The sequence below is a fragment of the Gracilinanus agilis genome, chromosome 4 (genome assembly GCF_016433145.1).
Source record: "Gracilinanus agilis isolate LMUSP501 chromosome 4, AgileGrace, whole genome shotgun sequence".
In the NCBI taxonomy this organism is placed as follows: domain Eukaryota; kingdom Metazoa; phylum Chordata; class Mammalia; order Didelphimorphia; family Didelphidae; genus Gracilinanus; species Gracilinanus agilis.
Window position 1 is genome coordinate 249,665,560 of NC_058133.1, and position 25,271 is coordinate 249,690,830.

Consider the following 25,271-nt stretch of genomic DNA (forward strand, 5'->3'; position numbering starts at 1 on the left):
AACCACAAGAGGCCGCCGCAAACTAACTCGTCCTCCGCTCCTATGTTGATTTCTGCAGAGCTCGAGCCTCTTGGTTCCTCCTATGGGAGGGAGAGATTCAAGATTGACAACCCGTAGAATTGAGGCGAGGTGTAGGAGAAAGAACCTGCAGATAGGATTAGGGCCCGAAACCTAGTGCGAGATCTGTTAATTACTAGCCTGGGCACATCACAGCCTCTCTGGGCTTCAGGAAAAGGCGAGGATTGAACTAGATCTTTTTGGGTCCCTTCCAGTTTTGGCGTTCTGAGAGTCCGGTGACATTTGGGGTTCTCTCACAAGAGGACCTGGAGGAAAGGTTGGAGAAAATGGGAGTGAGGGACAGTACGAGGACAGGACCTACTGAGGAGCTGGCTAGGGCATCACACGGAATACCAGGAGATCCAGTTTTCTTCTTACTTAGCTCCCTTGGATGTTTGTGAACTGAAGGAGTTGGACCAGATGAACTCCATTCCAATCCTACAGTTCTATGGCAGTTTCTCATTATGTTGGTTCTAGCCTGTGTGTCTTCATCTGAATTACATTTATTTTTACTTCTCTTTTCTTCCCTCCTTTTCTCTGTCCTTTGCTCTTCTCCCCTCTCCTCTTTTCTGCTCTGCTCTGTCTCTCTGCTTTGTCCGTCTGTCTCTGTCTGTCTGTCTTGCTCTCTCTCCTTCCCACTCCAATGTGCGTCCTAGATATCTCACATCAAGTCACAGGCTCCTTGGCTCTGTCACTTCACTGATAACCATCACTACATCACTACCCTGCCCATAATGGGGTGGGACTCCCTCTGGCAGTCAGAGAGCAAAACAAGTGTCAGGAAACTAAATAGGTGGGTGTGGAGGAGTTATCCTGAGAGGACTAAAGAAGGAAGACAGACTTCAAAATCCAAGTGCACTTTACCCGGAGCACTCCAAGGAAACTAATTCAAATTTCAATTTTAAACCCAACTTCAAAGCAAACCCTAACATCAATCCTATACCTTGTTCCTAAACCCAACCATAATCTATTCTGCTCTCCATCTCCAAGCTCTCCTTGAATCATGGTTGTATATCGTGTCTGCATGGCCACAGGCCACTACTTCTTGGCTGGGACTCTGGATTCCATCTCTGTCACTCTGGTTGGGACAAATGCTGAGAGCCCCAAGCAGCGGTTGGATCATATTGGCAGGGACTTCAACAGAGGGGCTGTAAGTACAGAGGGCTCAGGCAGTTGGACTGGTGGTGGTGTTGGGAGGAAAGGGGAGAATTCCTCTAGGATTTTCATCAAATTTTCTGTGGAAATAATTTATGGAATAATAATCTGGCTATAAAATTTACTCCATAATTTTTTTTACTATCCATTCTTAACCCTGCTCTTAGTTTTTAACCTCACATCTGTGACTGAACTACTTGCTTGCCCTGACCTTAACACTGATCCTATCTCTCTTTGCACGAACTCAGCTTCTGCTCCTAACACTGACCCCTTCTAAACCCCCATCTATACAGGACCACTCACCCAGCTCTCGTCTGTGCCTGGCCTCATTCTGAAACAGACCCTGATTCTGATTTTCCCTCTGCCTCCCCTTAGGTTCAAAAATACAAGGTAAACTGTTCCTGTGAACTAGGAGAACTCCTTCTGGTTCGGATACACAAAGAGCGATATTCCTTCTTCCCCAAAGACTCTTGGTATTGCAGCTACATCACCGTCAGGGACCCCAATGAAGTGGTCACCTGCTTTCCCTGCTACCAGTGGATCGAGGGTTACTGCATGGTGGAGCTCCGTCCAGGCACAGGTGAGCAAAGAGAAGGGGTGGGAAGATTAGAAGATAACTGCCAAGATAATTTTCCTGAAGCTCAGGTCCCATATCAGTCCTCATTAGCTCCAATGGCTCCCTATTTTTTCCAGGATAAAATATAATCTCTGTGTGGCTTTTAATCAGTCAATCACTAAACATTTATTAAGTACTTACTATGTACCGGGCATTGTGGGATGCAACAAGAGGCAAAAGACTATCTCTGCCTTCAAGGAGTTTACAATCTAATGGGGAAGACAACAAACAAATATATACAAATGAGCAATATACAGGATAAACTACAAATAATTAAAATAGGGGAGGTGCTAGAATTAAGAGGAGTTGGGAAAGGCTTCTTGTCGAAGGTGGGATTTTATCTGGAACTTTATTGGAGCCAGGATGGCCAGCAGGCCTCTCAAAGAGGAAGAGGAAAAGCATTCCAGGAATGGGTGACAGCCAGAAAAAATGCCCAGAGTATCTCGTTCTTAGAATAACAAAGAGGCTAGTGTCACTGGATCAAAGAGTCAGTGAGTAAGGTATAAGAAGAATGGAAAGGTAGGAGGGGGCAAAGGGCTATGAATACCAAACAGATTTTTATATTTGATCCTAGAGGTGATAAGGAGCCAATGGAATTTATTGAGTTCTGGGGTTGACATGGTCAGACTTAGACTTTAGGAAAGTCAATTTAAGTGGTTGAATGGAGGATGAATTAAATTGGGGAGAGACAAAGGAAGCTGACTCACTAGTCCATGTGGAAGGTGGTGAGGGCCTTCACCAGAGTGGTGGCAGTGTCAAAGGAGAGAAGAAAGCATCTTCTAAAGATGTTGCAACAATCAATAGACTTTGGCAACAAATTGGATATGGGGGGTGAGGGATGAAAAGAAAGAAGTAAAGAGTTGAGGATCTAGGTTTTGAGTCTGAGAGCCTGGGAAGTTAATAGTTGCCCTAAATAGTTGAAGGGAAAATAGGAAATAGAGGAGATTTAGGTAGGAAAGGTGATGAGTTCCATTTTAGGCATATTGATTTTTAGATGTCTACTGTTTGAGATGTCTGAAAGACATTTGGAGATGTGAGACTGGAAGTTAGCAGAGAGGTTAAAGAACAGAATTATCAGCATAGAGGTGGTAATTAAATCGATGGGAACTGATAGATCACCAAGTGAAGTAGTATAGAGGGAGAAGAGGACCCAAGATGGAGCCCTGTGGAACACCTACAGTTAGAGGGCATGATCTCATATGAAAATCCAGCATGGGACAGAAAAGGATCTGTCATATAGGTCATAGGAAAGATTGTTGTCCCAGAAACCTCCAGAAAATAGGAGAAGATGATTAATAATGTCAAAGGCTGCAAAGAGGTCAGGAAGAATGAGGATTGAAAAAAGGTCACTGGATTTGACGACTGAGAGATCAGAAAGTCCCTCCCATCTACCTTTCCAGCCTCATTATACATTACACCTCTTCCCCTACATTATAGTCAAGCCTCTCAGGCCTTTTACACATGGCTCCCCATCTCCTGTTTCTGTGTCCCCCGCTTTGACTGTTCCCCCTATTCCTGGAATACTTTCCTTCATCACCACATCCTCTTACATCCCACTCCCTCTTTCAAGGCTCAGCTCAAGGACCATCTTCCACATAACATTTTCTGATCCTGCAATTACTATGAACTTTCCTCCCTGAAGGTTTATTTTAATTTTATTTGGGCTATGCTTATAGATGTATATGTTTTCTCTCTCGATTGAATTGTGGTTCCTTGAAAGCGGGACATTTTCATCTTTGTATCTATGTCCTGGCACCAGCAGTAGCACATAATAGGTCCGGAATAAGTGATTGGTGATTGATTGGTTAAGGGATTAGGTTAGGGACAGGATTAGGAGCAGGGACAAAATTAATAGCATCATTATGGATTAGTGTTAGAACAGGTAGAAACTCTGGGTCCCAGAGAAGACATCTTCAGAAAGAACATTTAAAATTCTTTATTTATTTACTATAAAAATTATTTATTTATTTATTATTAAAGATAACTAGAAAAGCCAACCTCCCTGCAAGGGGACGGGAGTAATTGTATGCACACATGCTTTTAAATTTAATGTGCTTTATTAACACTCTTAAGTCTAGACAACCAACAAAACATTAAGTTAAGCCTGATTTATAGGGACTGCAGATTTCTGAGTTGTAATCCCTTGCCATGAAAATTTAACTAGATTGAGAGCCCAGTCTAGAGATGAGAAGGTTCAAATTTGGCCTCAGACATTTCCTAGCTGTGTGACCCTGAGCAAGTCATTTAATCCACATTGCCCAGCCTTTGCCAGTTTTCTGCCTTGGAACCAATACCTAGTATTGATTCTAAGACAAAGGTAAGGGTTTAAAAACAAGAGGAAATTTAACAATCCTTTTTTTTTTTTTAAACCCTTAACTTTTTGTGTATTGACTCCTAGGTGGAAGAGTGGTAAGGGTAGGCAACGGGGGTCAAGTGACTTGCCCAGGGCTAGGCCTGACTCTCAATCCACTGAGCTATCCAGCTGCCCCCTTAACAATCCTTTTTGCAGGTTCCACAAAACCCCTGATTCCCCAAAGAGGGAGAAGTAGGGAGGATTCCTCATTCTGGCTCTGGTATGTTCTGCTTTACCTTTTGCACTTTTCCAGAATAGACTACAGCTCCATGAGGAATTACACTGAATTTTATGTCTTTAGCAGGTGGCAATTGCCTGTCCATTTACAGAGGATTTAGTTGACATAAACATTGTGTATCCATTCAGTTCTATGATGTTTTCAAAGTGAATCATTCTGTAGAATGCCATAAGCTTGGGCAAGTTGTTATATGAGCCATATGAATGTGTATGAGCTAGATGACCTTGGACAAGTTACCATCCCTCTCTGGACCAGGAAAAAAAATGAGGCACTTGAACTAAATGATTGATAAGCTCTCACCCACCTGACACCCAACTGTGTGTAAGGGTCCTCTGTGGAATAAGCAGAACTAAGTTCTGGCCGTTTAAGACTCTGCTGAAATGGTGGGTAAAAGTTAAGTTTAGATAGAAACCTGGAGAAAGAACTGGTCGGTTTAGATTTAGAGAGTGAGATGATGCTATAGTTTGGTCTTCATGTTTACGTTAGAAGTGAAAATAGCTTTAACTTCAGGCACTTCAGGTTTATTTCATTGACTCGAAACTCTTGATTTCTGATATCTTCAGGAAAAACCATCTGCCATGACTCCCTCCCTTTGCTCTTGGATCATCGGAAAAAGGAGCTCAGGGCCAGACAAGAATGTTACCGGTGAGAGCAGGCTCCTCTCTAACATCATTGTGACCTGGAATCCTGACCTTAATCTTGGTCTCAGTTTTTACCTAATACTGATTCCAACCTCAGTCCCTAATTCTGAAGCCAAACTCAACTCTGGCATTGAAACCTAGCCCTGACTTTTGCTTACCTTGATTCTGACATGGAATTTGCCTTCATTCCAAACCTGACAAAGTCCTTCTAGAGTCTTGACCCTCACCTTGAAGCCAAAGCTGGGTCTAGTCAAGAGTCTATCCCTAACCACTACTTGATCTAAATACCGAGTCCCTTCGTGGGGAAAAAAGCTTACTCAGGAGAAAGGGGCCTTATCCTGGGAAGGAAAATGGGGTCTTTATCCTGCAAATTGTGTTCACAATCTTTTTACCACCCCTGGAGCCTTGGTCTTCACTAATGGCAGGAGCAGAGTGTATTTCTCCTACATTTTGATATGTTTTGGGGAGAGATGAATCTTAGAATCTTAGAATGCTGAGATTCCTCTTTATCCTAAGTGTGACCCTTAATTCTTCACCCATCTTTATTTTCTGGACAGCTGGAAAATCTATGCCCCTGGCTTTCCCAGAATAGTGGATGTCAACAGCTTTGAGGAGATGGAATCAGACAGGAAATTTGCTTTGACGAAGTTGACACCCTCTGCAGACGAGGATTCCAGGTAAAAAAGGAGCAGTCATAGGGCTGGCAGAGGGTCTGTAAGTCGTTAGTCCTGGACTGAATCCCCTACTAGCTCTTTCCCTATTAGATAGGGAAGTAAGGAGTTGTATGTAGGTTACAGATAAGAATCACAGAGTTAATTATAGTGGAAATGATGACCAAGTATGAGCACTGAAGGGGTTCAGAGCAAAGTAGTAATGACAGTTGCAAGGTGGGGCCAGCTAGGGAGGGATTTGGAGATGAGCCAGACTGATATGGGGGAAGGGAGAGGGATGACAATGATTGGAAACTGGGGGGGAGATGTGACACTGGTCTCCAAATTGGGGGAAATTGAGTTAAGACTAGGGTTAGGAGAAACAGCCTAAGAAGAGATGGGAAAGGAGAGAAAGGAGTTCCAGAAGTACTAGGGGAGGTGGGGGGAATCAGAAGGATTTGGGGATACACACCCTTATGACCCATCTTCTTTCTTCCTGCCTCTCTAGTGGGAATCGCTACCTGCCAGGCTTCACCTTCAAGATAGACATCCCATCCCTGACACACATGGATCCAAATATCCGATACTCATTCACTAAGACAGCATCTCTACTCTCCAATGCTATACCTCCGTGAGGCTTTAGTTCCCTCATCACCATCTTTCAGTCATCCCTCTCTCTGCCCCTTGGTACCCATTTTTCCCACCCTCAATTTTCCTTTGATTTGTTTCTCAATTTCTCCCTCTTTTTATTCCTGTTTTCCTCTTTCTATTCCCTCAACTTCTCTCTTTTTTCTCTCAGTTGTTCTCTCCGTCTGGTTTTCTTTCTCATTGTCCTTTTATCTCTTTATGAACTGAAGTCTCCTCCTCCCTTTTTTCTTAGTTATCCTTTTAAAATTTTTAAACAGTTTTATTTATTATTTTTTAAATTTAATTTAAATTTGTTTTAAACTCTTACTTTCTGTCTTGGAATCAATACTGTGTGTTGGTTCCAAGGCAGAAGAGTGGCAAGGGCTAGGCAATGTGGGTTAAGTGACTTACCCAGAGTCACACAGCTGGGCAGTGTCTGAGATCAGATTTTAGCCTAGGACCTCCCATCTCTAGATCTGTCTCTCAATTCATTGAGCTACTCAGCTGCCCCAGTTTTATTTATTTATTTATTTATTTATTTTTTAACCCTTGTACTGTATGTATTGGCTCCTAGGTGGAAGAGTGGTAAGGGTGGGCAATGGGGGTCAAGTGACTTGCCCAGGGTCACACAGCTGGGAAGTGGCTGAGGCCGGGTTTGAACCTAGGACCTCTTGTCTCTAGGCCTGACTCTCACTCCACTGAGCTACCCAGCTGCCCCAGTTTTATTTTTTTTGATGAACAAAAAAATCTACCTTCTCTCCCTTCTAGTTCCTCTGCATTGAAAAAGAAAACCCAAAATCCTCATTAAAAAAATAGAAATAGTCAAGCAAGATAAATTCCTAAATTGGCCCTGTACATACATACATATGTATTTATGATTTATATATGTATTGGGGTATATACATATATGTATCTCTCTGTATAAATACACATATATTTGTATATATACATATTTATATGTTTCGATCTGTCCCGTGAACCCACTACCCCTCTATCAGGAAGTAAGTAGTATGTTTCATCTTGAATCTGGATGGAATTGTAGTTGGTCATTACATTGGTCAGAGGCAGCTATATGGCACATTGGATAGAGTGTCAGACTTGGAGTCAGGAAGACTCATGTTCCTGAATTCAAAATATTCACCAGCTATGTGACTTAAGTCACTTAACCCTGTTGGCCTTAGTTTCTGGATCTGTAAAATGAACTAAAGAAGGAAATAGCAAACCACTCCAGAATATTTGCCAAGAAACCTCCCCCAAAAGGGGTCATGAAAAGTCTGACATGACTGAAAATAAGTCAACAATTACTTTGATCAGAGTTTCTTCCTCCCTGTTTAGACAAAGAAGAAGATCATAAAAGAGGAGAGGGCTGAGCACAAAGCACTAGATTTTATATAATCTGCTTCTGTTCTCCTGCCTCTTTTTACTATTCCTGGCCTAAAGCCCAGTCACAGGTTCTTATCCTTTATTTAAAATCCATCTTTTTGATCCATACTCCTTGACTACAGTTTGTTTTACCTAGGATTAATTTCTCTTTTTTATTCTTCTTCTCCCCTCTCTCCTTTTCCTCCCATTTCCCTATTGAGTGAAATGCATTTCTTCATCTGTCTATGTGTGTTTTGTTTAAAATCTTCCTTCCTTTGACCAGTTAAAATGAAGTGAGATTTAAATATCATACCTCCCTCAACTCCTTCCTGCTTGTTTGTTTGTCTTCTATTTGCCCATTCATGTAATGTAAGATGATTCCCCACTTCATCTCCTGCTTCTCCCCCCCCCACACATGTATTCCTTTCCCTTCTCTTTCTTCTAAGATCACAAAACATCTTTTTTTTTTTTTAATCCACTCCAGGGTCCTATTAGAGTCTTATTATACTCCCTTTGTGACCTCTGATAGAGTTCTAAGGGGACACTTGTATCCTCTCTTTATATTTGAATATAAATAGTTCATTCTTGGTTAATCATTTATGTTGCTCACTCATATTTATTCTTTTATATTGACTCTTGTCTGGCATTTAAAAGTTTCTATTCAGCTCCATCTTTTCATTAGAAATGCTTGGAAATCCTCTACCTTGTTAAAAATCCACTTAGGATTTTTATCCTTTAGGATTATACTCAGTTTTTCTGGGTAAGTTATTTTTTTTATTATAAGCCTATATCTTTTTGTCTTCTGGAACATCATATTCCAAATTCCTTTATAGTGGTGGCTTCTAAATCTTGTGAGATCCCAACAGTGGCTCCTTTCTTTTCCAATTTTTTCTCCCTATCACACTAATTTCTTTTCTAATTGTTTCCTCTAGTTCTCTCATTCCATTTATAAAATCAATTTTAGCTCTTAAAAAAATAAAAAACAGACCTTGCTTCTAGGAATTCTAGTTGAACTTATGTCTAAGTTGTACTTCTATTTGAGATAGCTGAAGATACCCACATGCATGAAAAGTTAATAACATGGGGTAGGGGTGGAGTGGGGTAGTGAAGCTAGGTAGCTTAGTGGATAGAAGGCCAGGCCTAGGGACAAAAGGTTCTGGATTCAAATCTAGCCTCAGATATGTCCTAGTTGTGTGACATTGGGCAAGTCACTTAATCCCAATTGCTTAGTCCCTACTGCTCTTCTGCCTTGGAACCAATTCTAAGATGGAAGGTATGGGTTAAAAAATAATAATAACTTATGGCATGGAGTGCCATAGGTGGCTCAGTGGATAGAGTGCCAGACTTGTAATCAGGAGGACTTGTGTTCAAATGTGGCCTCAGACACTTCTTAGCTGTGTGACCCTGGGTAAATCACTTAACCTCATTTGCCGGCCTGTCTGTCTTAGAAGTGTTACTAGAACTGAAAGTAAGAGGTTTGTTTTTTTTTTAAGTCAATAGCATTGAGGTTTATTTTTTTTAAACCCTTACCTTCCATCTTGGAGCCAGAGTGGTAAGGGCTAGCAATGGGGATTAAGTGACTTGCCCAAGGTCACACAGCTGGGACGTGTCTGAGGCCAGATTTGAACCCAGGACCTCCCATCTCTAGGCCTGGCTATCAATCCACTGAGCTACTCCCTAGCAGTTCAGGCCAGCAAGAGAGGTCATAATTCCATTTAATTTAGTAAGGATGGATGAATGTATTAAGCCTCTACCATGTGAAAAGAATGGAGCAGTATGGAATAGTGCTGCCTCAGAGCCAGGAACACCTAGGTTTAAGTCTTACTTCTGACACATATTGGCTGCAAAGATCACTGAACCTCTGAACCTCTCAGTGCCCTTAGGAGCCCTCTGACCCTATAAATTACAAAGCAAAGCAGCTATGCATTAGGAATGGGAGTTCCCTTTACCAATGAAATTAAAGGGCTTGTAAAAAACCAAAACCAACACCGAAATAACCAAACCCCAAACCAAGCAAGGTTCTGTGCCAGTCATTGGGGAACTAACACAACTGAAAAGTCCCTGCTCTCAAGACTTTTATTTGGAGGGTGTGACATCTGTATGGAGATGTGGATGTGGATATGGATAATGGATATGGATGGATATGGATAATAAAGTTGTTGTTTTTTTGAAGTACAAAGTAATTTAAGGAGGGAGAGAGATTATGTGCTGAGGATGAGGGTGGAAAGGAAGGAAAGCTGGCAAGATTTCCCTTAGGAGGTGGCACCTCAGCTGAACTTGAGATAAAACTAAAGCTGAGAAGAAGCCCAGTGGGGGCAGCTAGGTGGCTCAGTCAGGCCCAGAGATGGGTTCAAATTTGTCCTCAGACACTTCCTAGCTAGGTGACCTTGGGCAAGTCACTCGATCCTAATTGCCTAGTCCTTACCACTCTTCTGCCTTGGAACCAATACTTAGTTCTAAGCCAGAAGGTAAGGTTTTAAAGAAAAAAGAAGAAGCCATTGGAAAGGGGAGGGCAGGTTATATAAAAGTATGGAGATGGGATTATGGAACTGAGGCCAAGGAATAAAGAGGAATAAATCTGGAAAGTTAGACTAAAACCCAGCTTTGAAGGGCTTTAAAAATGCCTGGTTGGGGCAGCTAGGTAGTGTAGTGGATAGAGGGTCAGGCCTGGAGTTGGGAGGTCCTGGGTTCAAATGTGACCTCAGATACTTCCTAACTGGGTGACCTTGGGCAAGTCGCTTAATCCTGATTGCCTAGCCCTTACTGCTCTTCTGTATGTGTATATATATGCCAGACTGAAGATTTTGTGTTTTATCCTGGAAGCAAAAAAAAGCCATAGAAAAGGCTCGAGCAGGGGAAAATAGTTAATTCGTGGCCCAAAAAAGACAAAAAAAGTGCCATAGGAAGATTCATACTCAGGAGTGCAATCAAGTTTGAACTGGGCTTTGGAGAGGAGAGAAGGGCATTCCAGATGGTAGCGAGAGTAAAGAAGGAATGGTGTGAGTAAAATTGTTTCCTTAAACATAAAATATATATATATGGCAGCTGGGTATCTCAGGGATTGATGAGAGCCAGGCCTAGAGATGGAAGGTCCTAGGTTCAAATCTGGCCTCAGACACTTCCTAGCTGTGTGACCCTGGGCAAGTCACTTGACCCCCATTGCCTAGCCCTTACCACTCTTCTGCCTTGGAGCCAATACACAGTATTGACTCCAAGATGGAAGGAAAGGGTTTTAAAAAAAAAAGAAAAAAAGAAAAAATATATATGTTTATATCTGTTTGTTCTCAGAAAGCCCAGGTATTTTCAAGAGTTGATCAGTTTGAATGAAGAAGGTTTGTGTAATAAGAATAACTAAAATTTCTTTGACACTATTATCTGAAAAGTATTCTATATATATTAATCTCAATATATCACAACAATGATGTAAGAGAGCTACATTTATCCCCATAATACAGAGGAAGAAACTGATACAGAGAGAGATTAAGTTGACTTGCCAAGATGTCATACAGCTTTTTCCACCCTTTCTATTACTCCACCCAATTACCCATAAGGAATAAGTAAGGCATAAAGCTGGAAAAGCAGGTTGGGGAAAATTGTGGAGGGTGTGGAATGCCAAACTAAGGAGTGTGGACCTAATTCTGTAGTCATAGGAGAACCACTGAAAGTTTCTGAGCAATAAAATGAATTGAACCAGAGAGATACAGTGAGCATGAAGGAGATGGGGTTCATTGAAGAAAAATGCTGGAGGCAGGAAGAATAGATGGGAGGGTCTCAAATAGAGTAGTGGCAGAGGGAAATGCAATGGGGGGAGTAGGGTTGAAAAAGGAATTTTACAGGACTTTGTGAGTGTTTGAATGTTTGAGTCCAAGGAAGTGAAGAGTGAAGACTTAGCTCTCCAAGGTTTTCAGTAGAGGTCACTGGGAAAATATCAATACCTTCCTGAGAAATAGGGAAGTCAGAAGGAGCAGGTTTGGAGAATGGGGAGATAAAATGAATAAGCATGCTGATTTTGAAATGTCAGAGGGATATCCAAATGATGATGTGCAGCAAGAATCTGGAAATTTGGGACTGAAGAACAGGAGACTTGAGTCACAGAGTCTAGATCCTGAGGACATTTGGAGGCCAAACTCCTACCCTCTTATAGATGGGGAAACTGAGATCCAAGTAGTAAACTTCACGATAGTAGCACATTAGGTAGTGAGTATCATAGACGAAATTTGAATGTCTGTCCTCTGACTCCTAAATCAGCGTTCTTCACAACATTCCATGGTGCCTCCAGTGAAGGCAATTACTCAGAAGTAATAGTTGAAACCATGTCCCTTTTTATTTCCATTTTCAGTTTAACACTCCACCCCCCCCCCCCATCCTTCAGCTCTCTTGTCCTCAGACTTCCTACTTTTAGTCCCCATCTCCCTTCTTTCTGTCTCTCACTGTCTCTCTTCTCTCTCCTTTACTCTCTTTTTCTCTCTGTCCTTCTGGATCTCCTGCCTTTTCCCAAGTCTCCCTTCTCTATTTTCCACTCCCTCCTTTCTCTGTCCTTCAGTCTTTTACTGTCTCTCTCCTCTCTTTCCCTTAGTCTCGTTTCTCTCTTCTTTATTCTCTAATGATCCATCTTTTAGTCTCCCTCTCTCTGTCCCTTGGCCTCCCCTCTTTCTGTCTCTCAGACTTCCTGTAGGCTTTTCCTTACTCAGTCCCACTCTGTTCGCACAGTAATAAAACCTTCCACCAGGAAAAGAAAGTCTCTGATGGTAGGATTTTTAATACCACCACAGGGAGGGGGTAATATGATTTAGGAATTCCTTTCCTATATCCCCTAAATCTGTGTTGGCTAACCTATGGTATATGTGCAAGAGGGGGCTGCTCCCCTCCCCCTCTCCACACGTGCCTTCCTTGTCTGGGGGCTCGCATGCGGTGTGAAGGTGTCGTTTGGACACTAGCCTCTAAAAGGTATGGCATCTGGGGGCAGCTGGGTAGCTCAGTGGATTGAGAGCCAGGCCTAGAGACGGGAGGTCCTGGGTTCAAATCTGGCCTCAGACACTTCCCAGCTGTGTGACCCTGGGCAAGTTACTTGACCCCCATTGCCTACCCTTACCACTCTTCTGCCTCGGAGCCAATACACAGTATTGACTTCAAGATGGAAGGTAAGGGTTTTAAAATAAAATAAAATAAAAGGTTTAGCATCACTGTCCCAGATCATAGTAGGACCACACTCAAGTCTGTTTGTAGCTCCCACCTCCCAGTGGTTTCACCCCTTCCTACCCTCACTTTTCTGCCCACTCCTAGACTTTCATATTCTCCTTATATCTATTTGTCCTCAGATCCCTAGGTATGAAGATCCGTGGTCTCTTAAACCGGCAGGGCTCTTGGAAGAAACTGGATGACATCAGAAAGATCTTCTGGTGCCACAAAACATTTACCTCACGTGAGGAAGGGGCATTGGACAGAGTCTGGTGATGAAACTGTTTCTGTCTGTGCCTCATTCTGTCTCTGGCTTTGGTTGCTATCTCCTGTTTCTTTTTCTCTAGGAAGTATCCTATGTTCTTTTAAAGAATTTTCAGCTCTTCTAGATCCTCGAGAAGCCAACCTCCTTTCTCCTTTTCCCTGCCTCGGGCTTCTCCCTAGGGGTGGGGGATGAGGAAGGTGTGCCAGCTCACCCTCGGGTCCTTCTCTTCGTTCCGTTACTCTGACCAGTCACTTGGTGTTACGGAGGCATCCAAGCCTCATGGTACCCAATCTCTCTCAGAGAGAGATCCAGACATATCACCAACAGCCCCCTCTGACACTTTCCCTTCCAGGGGGTAGAATGGGAAAGGTGAGAATGAGAAATATTCTGTCTGTCCATACTGTAGAGAAAGGAGAAAGGCTATGGAAATGGAGGGGGTCCTATTCTGGGAGTTAGGAGACTTGGGTTCAACTGACTTCTACTCCCTAGCTGTTCAACCTTAGAAAATTCGGTAGGTGGGTGAGTTAGCTATCTGCTCTGTGCATCCAGGGAAGGAGCAGAAATGACCTTTGAGCCTTTCTCAACATACAGAGTACGTGACCGAGCACTGGAAGGAGGACCACTTCTTTGGCTACCAATATCTGAACGGCGTGAATCCTGTCATGATCCATCAGATCTCCAGGCTGCCCAGCAACTTCCCTGTCACTGACCCCATGGTGGCTCCCTCCCTAGGTCCCAGCACCTGTCTGCAGGCTGAGCTGGAGGCAAGGGATGGCTAGGGCCATCCTCCAGGGCTGAGGCTGGGCTGGGGCTACCGAGGGGAGATAGGGTGAGGGAAAGAGTTAGGATTATGGAGGAGAGAATGAGGAGAGGTTTATGGAGAAGGGCAAAGAAGGAGGGATTGAGAGGGGGGGAAATGCTACAGATGAAAGGAGAGAATAAACTTGGAAGGAAGAGGAAAGTTAGTATAGAGTCTAGGAAGAGAGAGTTAGGATTAGAGATCTCTAGAAAGAAAGGGATAGCTAGATGTGAGCAGAAGAGGATTAAGCTTGGGTTTGGCTTGGAGCTAGGGACAAAGAAAGAATGTGATTGGTTCTAAAACCACAGAATGACTGTATTTAGAGCAGGAGGGGACCTTAGAGGTCATCTAGTCCAATCCTCTTAACTAGTTCTGGGCATTGTAACCCAGAGAGAGGAATTTGGACAACTCTGAAGATATATTAAAGGATCCCTTTAGTTTGGGGCAGGTGAAAGTGAAAGTAGATAAGTTCAAAACTGAAAGCGGCTTCATTCATCAGCTTCCCCCTAACCCTCAATCATTGGGTGCTAGATTTTGAGTTGGAAGTGATCTTAGAGTTCATTCCAGTCATTTTACAGATTTGGAAACCTGAGATACAGAGAAGTTAAGTAACTTGTCCAGTGTCACACAGCTAGTATTTTCTAAGATGGGATTTGAACTGTAGGTCTTTCTAACTCCAAGTCTAGTGCTTTATCCACTATAATATGCTACTCCATCAATGAAGAAGCCCTCAAGAACCACAAGAGAAATCTGACTCTTTTTTTTTTTAAACCCAATACTGTGTATTGGCTCCAAGACAGAAGAGTGGTAAGGGCTAGGCAATGGGGGTTCAGTGACTTGCCCAGGGTCACACAGCTGGGAAGTGTCCGAGGCCAGATTTGAACCTAGGACCTCCCTATCTCTAGGCCAGGCTCTCAATCCACTGAGCTACCCAGCTGCCCCCTAGAAATCTGACTCTTGATAGTGATATCAAGAGAGAATGAGAGAGAAAGGGAGACATAGCTAGATATAGAAATACCTAAACGGAATTAGAGAATTAGGGAGATAGATACCCAGATAGAGATAAAGATATCTGAAGAGAATGAGAGGGAGGGAGACATATCTAGGTAGTCTGAGAGATAGATAACTAGATTGACAGAGAGAGAGGGGGGGCAAACATGACATAGTTAAGGATGGGGACACAGATTTTTTGTTTGTTTGTTTAAGTCCTTACCTTTCATCTTACAATCAATAGTGTGTATTGGTTCTAAGGCAGAGGAGTGGTTAGGCAATGAGGGTTAAGTGACTTGCTCAGAGTCACACAACCAGGAAGTGTCTGAGGCCAGATTTGAGCCTCCCATCTCTAGACCTGAGGAACACAGTTTTTTAAAAACAAACCTTGTAGTTGATAGGACTGAAGCAGAAAGGAAACTCTCCTTCACCCAGCATGAGGTTACAGAATTCCTTGTCCCAAGAACTGGCATAGACCAGACACTCTAATCGACTCCAGAGGGATCTGGATGCATTCAGTCATTGAGGAAAGTACAAATAGAGGTTACACTTATTTTTCAAAGCCAACATTATTAGATTCCCATGACCTTCCACACCATACCAACTGGAGTGCAGTGGGAGGTAGGGGAGTAGTATAGAAAGAAAGCCACTAAACCTTACATAAGGATCCTTGGCTCTATATTGACTTAGAAACCCCCCTACACACACACACACACACACACACACACACACACACACACACACACACACTAGCATTATACATATTCTATTGTATGTGACCAGCTGGCTACATATTTGACATCTTTGGTGTGAAGGAAAGAGTATCTGATCTGAAATCAGAAAAGTCCTAGGCTCAGCTCCTTGTTCAGACACCGAATTGTTATGGGACCTGGAACAGATCACCCCTCTGATCCTCAGTTTCCTCATCCATAAAATGAGGATAAGACATGCAATATCAAAGAATGTGCTTTTGTAAATCCTAAAATATATTGTGAGAGTTGTGTTTGTTTTTTTTAAATAGCTCATTGGACAAGATAGATGTATCCAGTTGAATGGGCCCTGGCTAATTGGATTGGAAAAGTCTAGAGATGTGAAAGTCTCAAACCTATTTTCTGTCCTGGTAAAAAGCTCTAGGACAGAAAGGCAAAGGCAAGACAGAGTTAAGTGACTTGCCCAGGGTCTCACACCTTGGTGATGTCTGATGTTAGATTTGAGCCCAGATCCTCTGGATGCCAGCTGCCCCTCCAAACCTACCTCTTACTAGCTGTTCCTCATTTGTAAAATGGAATGAATAATAATTATAATATCCAATTCATAGATTGATTCTGAGGAAAGGGACATGGTAAACCTTAAAAAAAATGTTATTTAAGATTATGTAGATAGAGCGCTGGACTTGGAGTCAAGAACACTTGAATTCAAATCCTGCTTCAGATACTTTACTGGCTCTGTGACACTGGGCAAGTTATCTAGCCTTAGGTTCCTCAGTTTCCTTATCTATAAAATGGAGTTAATAATAACCCCTACCTCCTGGGGTTGTTGTGAAAATCAAAACAGATAACCTAGGTAAAGCACTTTGCAGACTTTAAAGCGCTATTCAAATGTTATTATTATTATCATTACTATAATTATCATTAAGCTGTGATTACTGGCTAAGTGTAGGGTTAGAGATCAGATCAAAGACGGGGAAGATATGGGAAGTTAATGTGAGGGAAGGACTGGCACTGAGGTTAGAGGTAGGTTATGAAAGGTTAGAGTTAGTTAAGGGGAAAGGATGAATCAGGGTCAGGGCTGGCATGATTTCTTTTGTGTTGTGTTGGCTGTTACTGAGGTTTGAGATCAGATTTTAGGGAGGATATTTTCCTGGCATCATGAGGCAGCAAGGAGGTTAGGGAGTTACCAGGAGACAGTGATCGGTAGGAAAATCAAGTTATATCCAGGAGCCTGTGGAATAATTAGGCGGTTTAATCATTCATTCATAGTCAGAATTTGGAAATCCATGAGGTTGCACTCCTGACATTGCCGGCAGAGTGAAGTCATCAGAACGTAGATCTTTACTGTGGGGGAGCTCATCTCTGAGGCTCCAAGCTGGGGAAGGGATTCAGGAGGCTTTCTGGGATATAGAGAAGAGAGACAGAAAAAGATGGGAAATAGGAAATGATGGAGGGGTAAGGCTGAGGTTGTCAAGGGATAGACCAGAGCAGATTGGTATTTATAGTTTGGAGGCATTTAGGGGCAGGAGTATGAAGAAAGTGAGTTGGAAGAGGGAAAAGGGGAGTGGTGGGAGATGAGGGACAGCTCTTCCCCTGATTTTCCATGTGTGTTATTGTGTTAACCAGAAGGGATCAATTTTCCTGGCGGATTACTGGATCCTTGGGGAAGCTCCCGTGGGCCATCTGAATGGCAGGCCCCAATATGTGGCTGCCCCACTCTGCCTACTTTGGCTCAGTCCTCAGGGTGCTCTTTTGCCCTTGGCCATCCAGGTGAACATTCCTTGGGGTTGATCTATGGGAAGGGTCTAGGGCCCAGAGAAGCTGAAGGAAGGGGAGGGAAAACTAGGGATGGGAAAGAAGAAGGGATGGAGGGGGTGATATTGGGTAATGAAGGAAAAGCTTGAGAAGCTAAAGGTAACTAAAAGCATGGGAGAGGACTGAGGCCAGAAGTGAGATATGTTCTCTCATCTCTGTTTCTGATTCATACTCAACAATCTCCCTCCACTTCCTCCTCTCAGCTCAGCCAGACACCTGGTCCAGACTGCCCCATATTCCTGCCCAGCGACTCAGAATGGGACTGGCTCCTGGCTAAGACTTGGGTGCGAAATTCAGAGTTCCTCATCCATGAGAACAACACTCATTTCCTCTGCACCCATCTCCTCTGTGAAGCTTTTGCCATGGCTACCCTGCGCCAGCTTCCCCTCTGTCACCCTATCTACAAGGTGGGCGCTTAACTAGTGGGGATATAGATGGGCGAATTTGAATCCTACCTATCTCACTTATGAACCTGTGCCCTTGCCTAGCTCCTGCTCCCTCACACAAGATACACACTCCAAGTGAACACCATTGCCAGGGCCACCCTGCTGAACCCTGAAGGTCTGGTGGACCAGGTATGGGTTTGGGTTTTCTGAGACCTGGGATCTCCCTTCTGTAGTCCTGCTGAATTCACCACCCAACTGCCTGTTGGTTCACCTTCCAGGTCTGTCACAGAAGCCTGAACTCCTCTTACTAACACCAAAATGTGAAACTTTTTTCATTCATAAATGCCCCAAATACCCTTCTACTAATCACAGCTCCTTTCCGAGCAATAAAGAGAATCCCATTTCTGACCCAAACTCAAAGCTAACTCTTTCCTTAGACATTTCTTCATCCCTAATCGTAGTCCTAGTCTTTCCTCTGTTGATATTTCTAATCTTAATTAATTGCTAATTATTTCTAATCTTTCATTTGTCTTCTCCTAACCTAAGACCAGAGAGCCTGGAGGGGTAGAAAAGCCATCAGCTTCTCCTCAGGAACTGGGTACTTCAGGAAGATAACTGTGTGGTTACTTCTCAGGTCACATCCATTGGGAGGCCAGGCCTGCTATACCTGATGAGTACAGGCCTTGCCCACTTCACCTACACCATGTTCTGCCTCCCTGACAACCTGAAGGCCCGGGGGGTCCAGTGCCTCCCCAACTACTACTACCGTGATGATGGCATGAAGATATGGGAAGCCATTGAGAGGTAAGGATGGCATATCTTTAAGTCTTTCTTTACCCTTAAATGAACTGAGAGTCAGAGAAACAGACTTTCTGACCTTCAGGGTGGGAGGAGGTAAAAGGGACTAGAAGGGGTTTAAAAGGGAAGAATTTGGGGACTAAAGATGGTGATATGTAGGGGAATCTATCTGTACTTCTAGGGAGGTAGGTATTGCAGTAGATAGAGAGCTGGACTTAGGATTAGAAAGATCTGATTTCAGTTCTTGCTCACTCTATTCAAGTCTACCTATCTCTGTTTTCCCATCTGTAAAATGAGCATAAATATAAACACTTATTGACCTGAGATATTGTAAAGATAAAACAAGGTAACATTTGTAAGGTGCTATGCAATCCTTAGAGTACTGTATACATGCTAACATATATTATTATTATTTTCCCTCTTAGCTTTGTCAATGAAATTGTGAATTACTACTACCCCAGTGACATCTTTGTGCAGCGGGATTCAGAGCTCCAGGCCTGGGTGGGCGAAATTTTTACCCAGGCTTTCTTGGGCAGGAAGAATTCAGGTATCCTAATTTGTACCAATGGGGTTAATGTTTATTGGGTCTTGTCCAAAGGACTGATATCTCAACTGACTCCATTCCAAGGAAACAAGCTTTATTATAAAAGAATTTAGTAACCTAGTAGCTAGTATAGTAAGTAAATAAGTAATTTTTAAAAATCTTCTTTTAATTGAAAAATTTTATTTAATTAATTGATTTAGAATATTTTTCCATGGTTACATGATTTATGTTCTTTCCCTTTCTCTCCCCCCCTCATAGCCAATGAGTAATTCCACTGTGTTTTACATATGTCATTGATCAAGACCCATTTCCATATTATTAATATTTGCATTAGGGTGATTGCTTAGAATCTACATTCCCAATCATGGCCCCATCCACCCATATGATCAAGAAGTTATTTTTCTTCTGTGTTTCTACTCCCACAGTTCTTCTTCTGAATGTAGATAGTGTTCTTTCTCATAAATCCCTCAGAATTGTCCTGTATTATTGCATTGCTGCTAGTAGAGAAGTCCATTACATTGGATTGTGCCACAGTGTATTTGTCTCTGTGTATGAGGTTCTCCTGGTTCTGCTCCTTTTACTCTGTATCAATTCCTGGAAGTCTTTCCAGTTCACATGGAATTCCTCCAGTTCATTATTCCTTTGAGCACAAAAGTATTCCATCCCCAACAGACACACACAATTTGTTCAGCCATTCTCCAATTGAAGGACATTCTCTCATTTTCCAATTTTTTGCCACCACAAAGAGCACAGCTATAAATATTTTTGTACAAGTCTTTTTCCTTATTAACTTTTTGGGGTATAAACTCAGCAGTGGTACAGCTGGATCAAAAGGCAGATAGTCTTTTCACGTTCTTTGGGCATAGTTCCAAATTGCCATCCAGAATGGTTGGGTCAATTCACAACTCCACCAGCAATGCATTAATGTCCCAATTTTGCCACATCCCCTCCAATAGTAAATAAGTAATTAAGGTACCATAAGGAAGACAGGGAGGTGTGGTAAATAAAAGGAGAGAGTAAAGTGAATGAGTAAAAGGTTAAAAAGTACATTTAGGGGTTCTCAGGAATGCTTTTTATCTAAATTAGTTATTATGGAAATGGTCATTTGTTTGGGCAGTTGTTGCCCTGTGTCTCCTCCAGAGAATTAATGTCACTTTACCTAGAATCCACTCTATTTGCCCACTTGGGGAAGCAAACCAAAATCTAAATGGAACGCTAATGATATGGGGCAACTTTAGGTCAAGTTTTGTTCTTTTCTGTCTGACTCTAAGAAAGGCAGTGTGTGTGGAAACTGAGCATGGTTTGAACCTAATCCTGTGTGACTAGTGAACTGAACCACCTGTACCTGCTGTCCAAAGACCCCAACCAAGGACTGAGGTGATGTCTAAAGATTGATGGGAGGCATTTTCTCATAACTGTGTCTAAGCAACTCATACATCTTATATGAAAGGTAGCCCCATTCTAATAATTAGTTATTGTTTCTGTGTTCTTTAGTAGTGCGTACAGCTGTGTACAGCTACTTGGCAGGTTTATGGGACATTTCAGTCCACAAAAGTATCATACCTACAGAGGTTTTATCCAAGGCTTAAACATAATACCAGACTTCACTTGGCCACACATCTGTTTGGTCCCTAACCCTGTTTTTCTCTTTAAACTTGACCCTTTTCCTCTTTAAACCTGACCCTTTCCCTATACTTATACATATGTGGATATATATATATACATATATATATCATACTTATTATATGCTGACCTCATTCTTGTCCCTAATCCATAACCTATTCATGTCCCTAACTCTGATAATATCGTTATCCCTGAATTTCAGTTCATTTCAGCAGTTGTTGAATGTAGGGGAAACAGAAATGTAAGACAAGGTCCTGCCTTTAGCAAATTTATAGGCTGTTTGTGCAAAGAAGCCCACATGAAATGAGAAAAACGATGTAAGATAGATTGTTGACTTGGTCTCTGTAATCCTTTTATCCATCTTTTTTTTTGACTAGAGTATATGTTTCAGATTTTCCCTTCTCTCTTCCAGCTGAATTTCACTGCTCCTTTCCCAGACTTAGCAAATCTTGTCTCCTATATTATTAAAGTTGAAACTTGTTAGTGTGAACTCTTCTTATCTCTTCATTCCTACCCTAGTATATTTCTATCTAATCTCTTCTCTCTTTGAGGATGATGCAGCCATCCTTGCCAAGGCTAAACTCTCCAGCAGTGCCTTTAATCTCCAAGATTAGGCTTGGTCTATCAATTATTCCCTTTTCCTCATTTGCAGGCTTTTCCTTGCCACTGATTCTTCTCCTGCCTTCAAATACTCCCAGGTCTCTCTATCAAGATAAAGAAAACAAAACAAAACTCCTCTTTTGCTTCATAGTTAGCTGATAGCTGAGATGACAATCTCCTGAATCTCCAGTATTCTTCCTGGGATATTACTCTGCCTCTGTAACTATACTCTCTTAAATAAGGAGTCTATCCCTGCTCCTTATCATTTACTATCGATATGGTACAATAGAAAGAGCCCCATGTTTGAAATGATATGATATGGGTTCAAATACTGTGGAACTCTGGGTAAACTATTTTACTTCACTGAATCTTAGCTTCCTCATCTATAAAATGAAGGGTTTGGCATGCATAATCTCTAACATCCTTTTCTTTTTTTTTCTTTTTAAAAATTTTTTATTTTCCTCCAATTACATGTAAAAACATCTTTTAACATAAAAAAATTTTCTGAATTCCACATTTTTCCTCACCCCCCTCTGCTGTAGGCAGACAATTTGATCTAGGTTATATATATGCAATTAAACATATTTCTATTCTATCTTGTGAAGGAAAACATAGATAAAAAAAATCACATGTGAAAATAAAGAAAATGAAAAATAGCATGCTTCAATCTTCATTCAGACTCCTTCAGTTTTTTCTCTGGAGATTGATAACATTTTTTGTCATGAGTCCTTTGGAATTGTCTTGGATCCTTGTATTGCTGAGGATAGCTAAGTCATTTAGAGTTGGTCATCATATAATATTGCTGTTTAATATCCTTTTCAATTCTAAAATCCTTTGATCTATTTCTTAACCCCTTGCAATCTGTTTTCTACTCACATCATTGAACTGAACCTGATTTTTCAAAGGTCACCAGTGACCTCCCTAACACAAAATCCAATGGTTCCCAGTTGCCTTTCAGCTTAATATGAACTACCCTTTTCTATTAAATGTTCCTTCCTGGACTTTCTAAGATTCTTTTTTGTTCCCCACTTGGCTTTTCAAGTACTTTCTTTGTTTTCCCAATTTGTCTCCTTCGTTGCTTCTTCTTTCTCCTCCTTTCTCAAACCTGTGTTTGTCTGATAAGGCTCTCACCTCTGGCCCTTTCCTCTTCCATCCTTTATAGAACTAATCCCCTCAACTATCATTCAACCACTATGAAATAACCTCTGGGAGGCAGAAAAGCGCACTGGACTTTAAGCGTCTGAAGACCAGCTCTGCCACTTGGAAGCTTTATGATGTGTACCTTTCAGAACTTCATATTCCATTATCTTTAACTCAACTTGTTCAAAAGGGAGCCTATTTCCCTGCCAAACTAGCTTTTCTTTCCAAACTTCCTTGTCACTGTAAGTGGCACCACTATTCTTTTAGTAGGCTAGGTTTGAAATCTCAAGTCATCTATGATTCATCCTTATCCCTAACTCCTTTATCATCATATCCAAATAGTTACCAAACCCTACTAATTCTTCCTTTGAAATGCCCCATGTTCCCTTCCCTTTTTAGTATATTACTGTCACCATGCTAGTCCAAGCCCTCATTACATCACCTTGGAATTACAATTGTTGCAAGAGGCTTCATTCATACCATAACTAAATTACTCTTTTTAACAAATAGATGCATTTTATTTTGACATAGCAATTATTTCTCAATTAGCAACCTCTCCCCCTGGGTCCTCATAAAATCTTTCCTTTAAAAAAAAGTTAAGGGGGCAGCTGGGTAGCTCAGTGGATTGAGAGCCAGGCCTAGAGACGGGAGGTCCTAGGTTCAAATCTGGTCCCAGATACTTCCCAGCTGTGTGACCCTGGGCAAGTCACTTGACCCCCATTGCCTACCCTTACCACTCTTCTGCCTTGGAGCCAATACACAGTATTGACACCAAGACGGAAGGTAAGGGTTTAAAAAAAAAGTTAAGCAAAGACATATTTATGGTGACAGCATATATAATTCTTGGTTCTCATAATTTTCAATTTCTTAACAGAAAAGAAGTATATTTTAACCTTAGTCATCTGAAATTAACATTGACCAGTGTATTTGATCTATATTAGTTTGTCTTTTAGGGTTGTCTTCATTTACATTACTGGGATTATATTATCCCTTTTGTTTCTACTTATCATACTTGTTATGTATCATTAACTTACAATATTTTTTTGAATGTGAAGATATTTGTTAATCTTTATGGCATAATAATATTCCAACACATTCATATACCACAGTTTATTTAAGTCATCTTCTTATCTATGGACATAGATTTTTTTGTTTTGTTTTTTTTAAGAATTACATTTGGGCTATGAATATTTTGTTTCCTGTGGAACTAGAGTGTTGGATCTGTAATGGGGGTTCTGACACATACTATCTGTATCACAAGTAAGTCACCCCAATGTCCTGTTCTTCTCTTACTTGTTTCCTTTCCAACCCCCACCTCAGGTTTCCCAAGTTGCCTCAATACCACCGAAGAGCTAGTGAAATTCCTCACTGCTGTCATCTTCAACTGCTCTGCTCAGCATGCAGCTGTCAACAGCGGGCAGGTAAGGCACCTGGAGAAGAGCCAGGACTGACACGGGTTTATGGTCAGAGTTTGGAGAGATGAGACTCTGGGGGTGTCAGGACTGGGGCGGAGATTGAGGCTGGGTGGTGATCAGGGTGGGGTTAGGTTTGGGGCTGGGGTCAGAGTTGGGTGGTGACTGGGGCTGAGGTTGGGTTGAGAGATTTATTGCTAGGCATCAGGGGAGGGACCAGAGTCTGGGTGGAGCTTCTGGTTCCTCTGCATGTCAGACCATTCCTGGGATCTTTCCCAATAACATCTCTAGTCAGGATGACTCCTCATTACCTCAATGACTCACTTCACCCAGCTGTAGATGCTGGGTAAGAAGAGTGAGGAGGTATGAAGGGGCCCCTGACCCACTACTCCCACTTATCCTATCTTTTCTTAACCCTTTTCTTGACCTACTCTCCTAATGTGAATAGAGAAGGATTTCCTTCCTTTTTTTTTTTTTTTTACTGAGTCAGGTGAGAAGGGAGCTGGTTTCTCCATCCTCCTCATGGCATATCCATTTCTCTACAGCATGACTTTGGATCCTGGATGCCCAATGCTCCATCATCTATGAGGAACCCTCCACCCCAAACTAAGGGTACAACCACCCTTAAGACTTACCTGGACACCATCCCTGAGGTGAACATCACTTGTAATAATCTCCTTCTCTTCTGGTTGGTCAGCCAAGAACCCAAAGACCAGGTACCTGTTTTGGTTGTGTCCATGTGGGTCTGTGTCTTGGGATATGTGTTTGGTGAGGGATGGGGTCCCAAGTTTGTTCCCGTCTCTAACTCTGCCCTTGTCTGTCCCTTTTCTTCTTCCTCAGTTTCTGATTCTTCCTTACCTACCTTACCTGTTTTTTTTCCTTCTTCCTTAATATTTCCCTTGTTTTTCCTTCCCTGTTCCCATCTATCCCTATCTCTGTCTCTATCCCTTCCCTTCCTTGCCCATTTCTCTGATCCTTTTTCTTTTTTTTCTCCCAGAGGCCCCTGGGCACATATCCAGATGAACATTTCACAGAAGAAGCCCCCAGGCAAAGCATTGCTGCCTTCCAAAATCGCCTGGCACAGATCTCTGAGGAAATCCAGAATCGGAACAAGACTCTGGACTTACCTTATGCCTACCTAGACCCTCCCCTCATTGAGAACAGTGTTTCCATTTAGTACACCCCACCTTTTGATGCCTCTAGTAGTAAACAGGATCTCTGAATGATGATCTCTCTTCAGAGAGAAAGGCACGAACTTGATTATAACAAGAGCCATCAACTGCTCCCAGGTCTAACAGATCTCTAAAGGTCA

At 42.1% G+C, this 25,271-nt stretch overlaps 1 protein-coding gene across 1 annotated transcript; it reads left to right on the forward strand.

Moving 5' to 3' along the window:
• Nucleotides 1–1,060: 1,060 nt before the first annotated feature.
• ALOXE3 (arachidonate lipoxygenase 3) lies at nt 1,061–25,271 on the forward strand. Its single transcript, XM_044672198.1, has 15 exons — nt 1,061–1,207; nt 1,588–1,792; nt 4,983–5,064; nt 5,618–5,737; nt 6,219–6,341; nt 13,018–13,121; nt 13,734–13,906; nt 17,268–17,411; nt 17,660–17,863; nt 17,945–18,031; nt 18,477–18,646; nt 19,066–19,187; nt 23,868–23,968; nt 24,505–24,675; nt 24,957–25,271. Exons 1-15 carry the CDS (start codon nt 1,061–1,063, stop codon nt 25,134–25,136), a joined length of 2,133 nt encoding a protein of 710 aa, XP_044528133.1. The 3' UTR covers nt 25,137–25,271.

Coding starts and splice junctions, on each gene's coding strand:
- ALOXE3 (XM_044672198.1), top strand. CDS start 1,061: ATGGTTGTATATCGTGTCTGCATGGCCACAGGCCACTACTTCTTGGCT. Junction 18,032..18,476: donor CTGAAGGTCTGGTGGACCAG/GTATGGGTTTGG, acceptor GTTACTTCTCAG/GTCACATCCATTGGGAGGCC. Junction 19,188..23,867: donor CTTGGGCAGGAAGAATTCAG/GTATCCTAATTT, acceptor CCCCCACCTCAG/GTTTCCCAAGTTGCCTCAAT.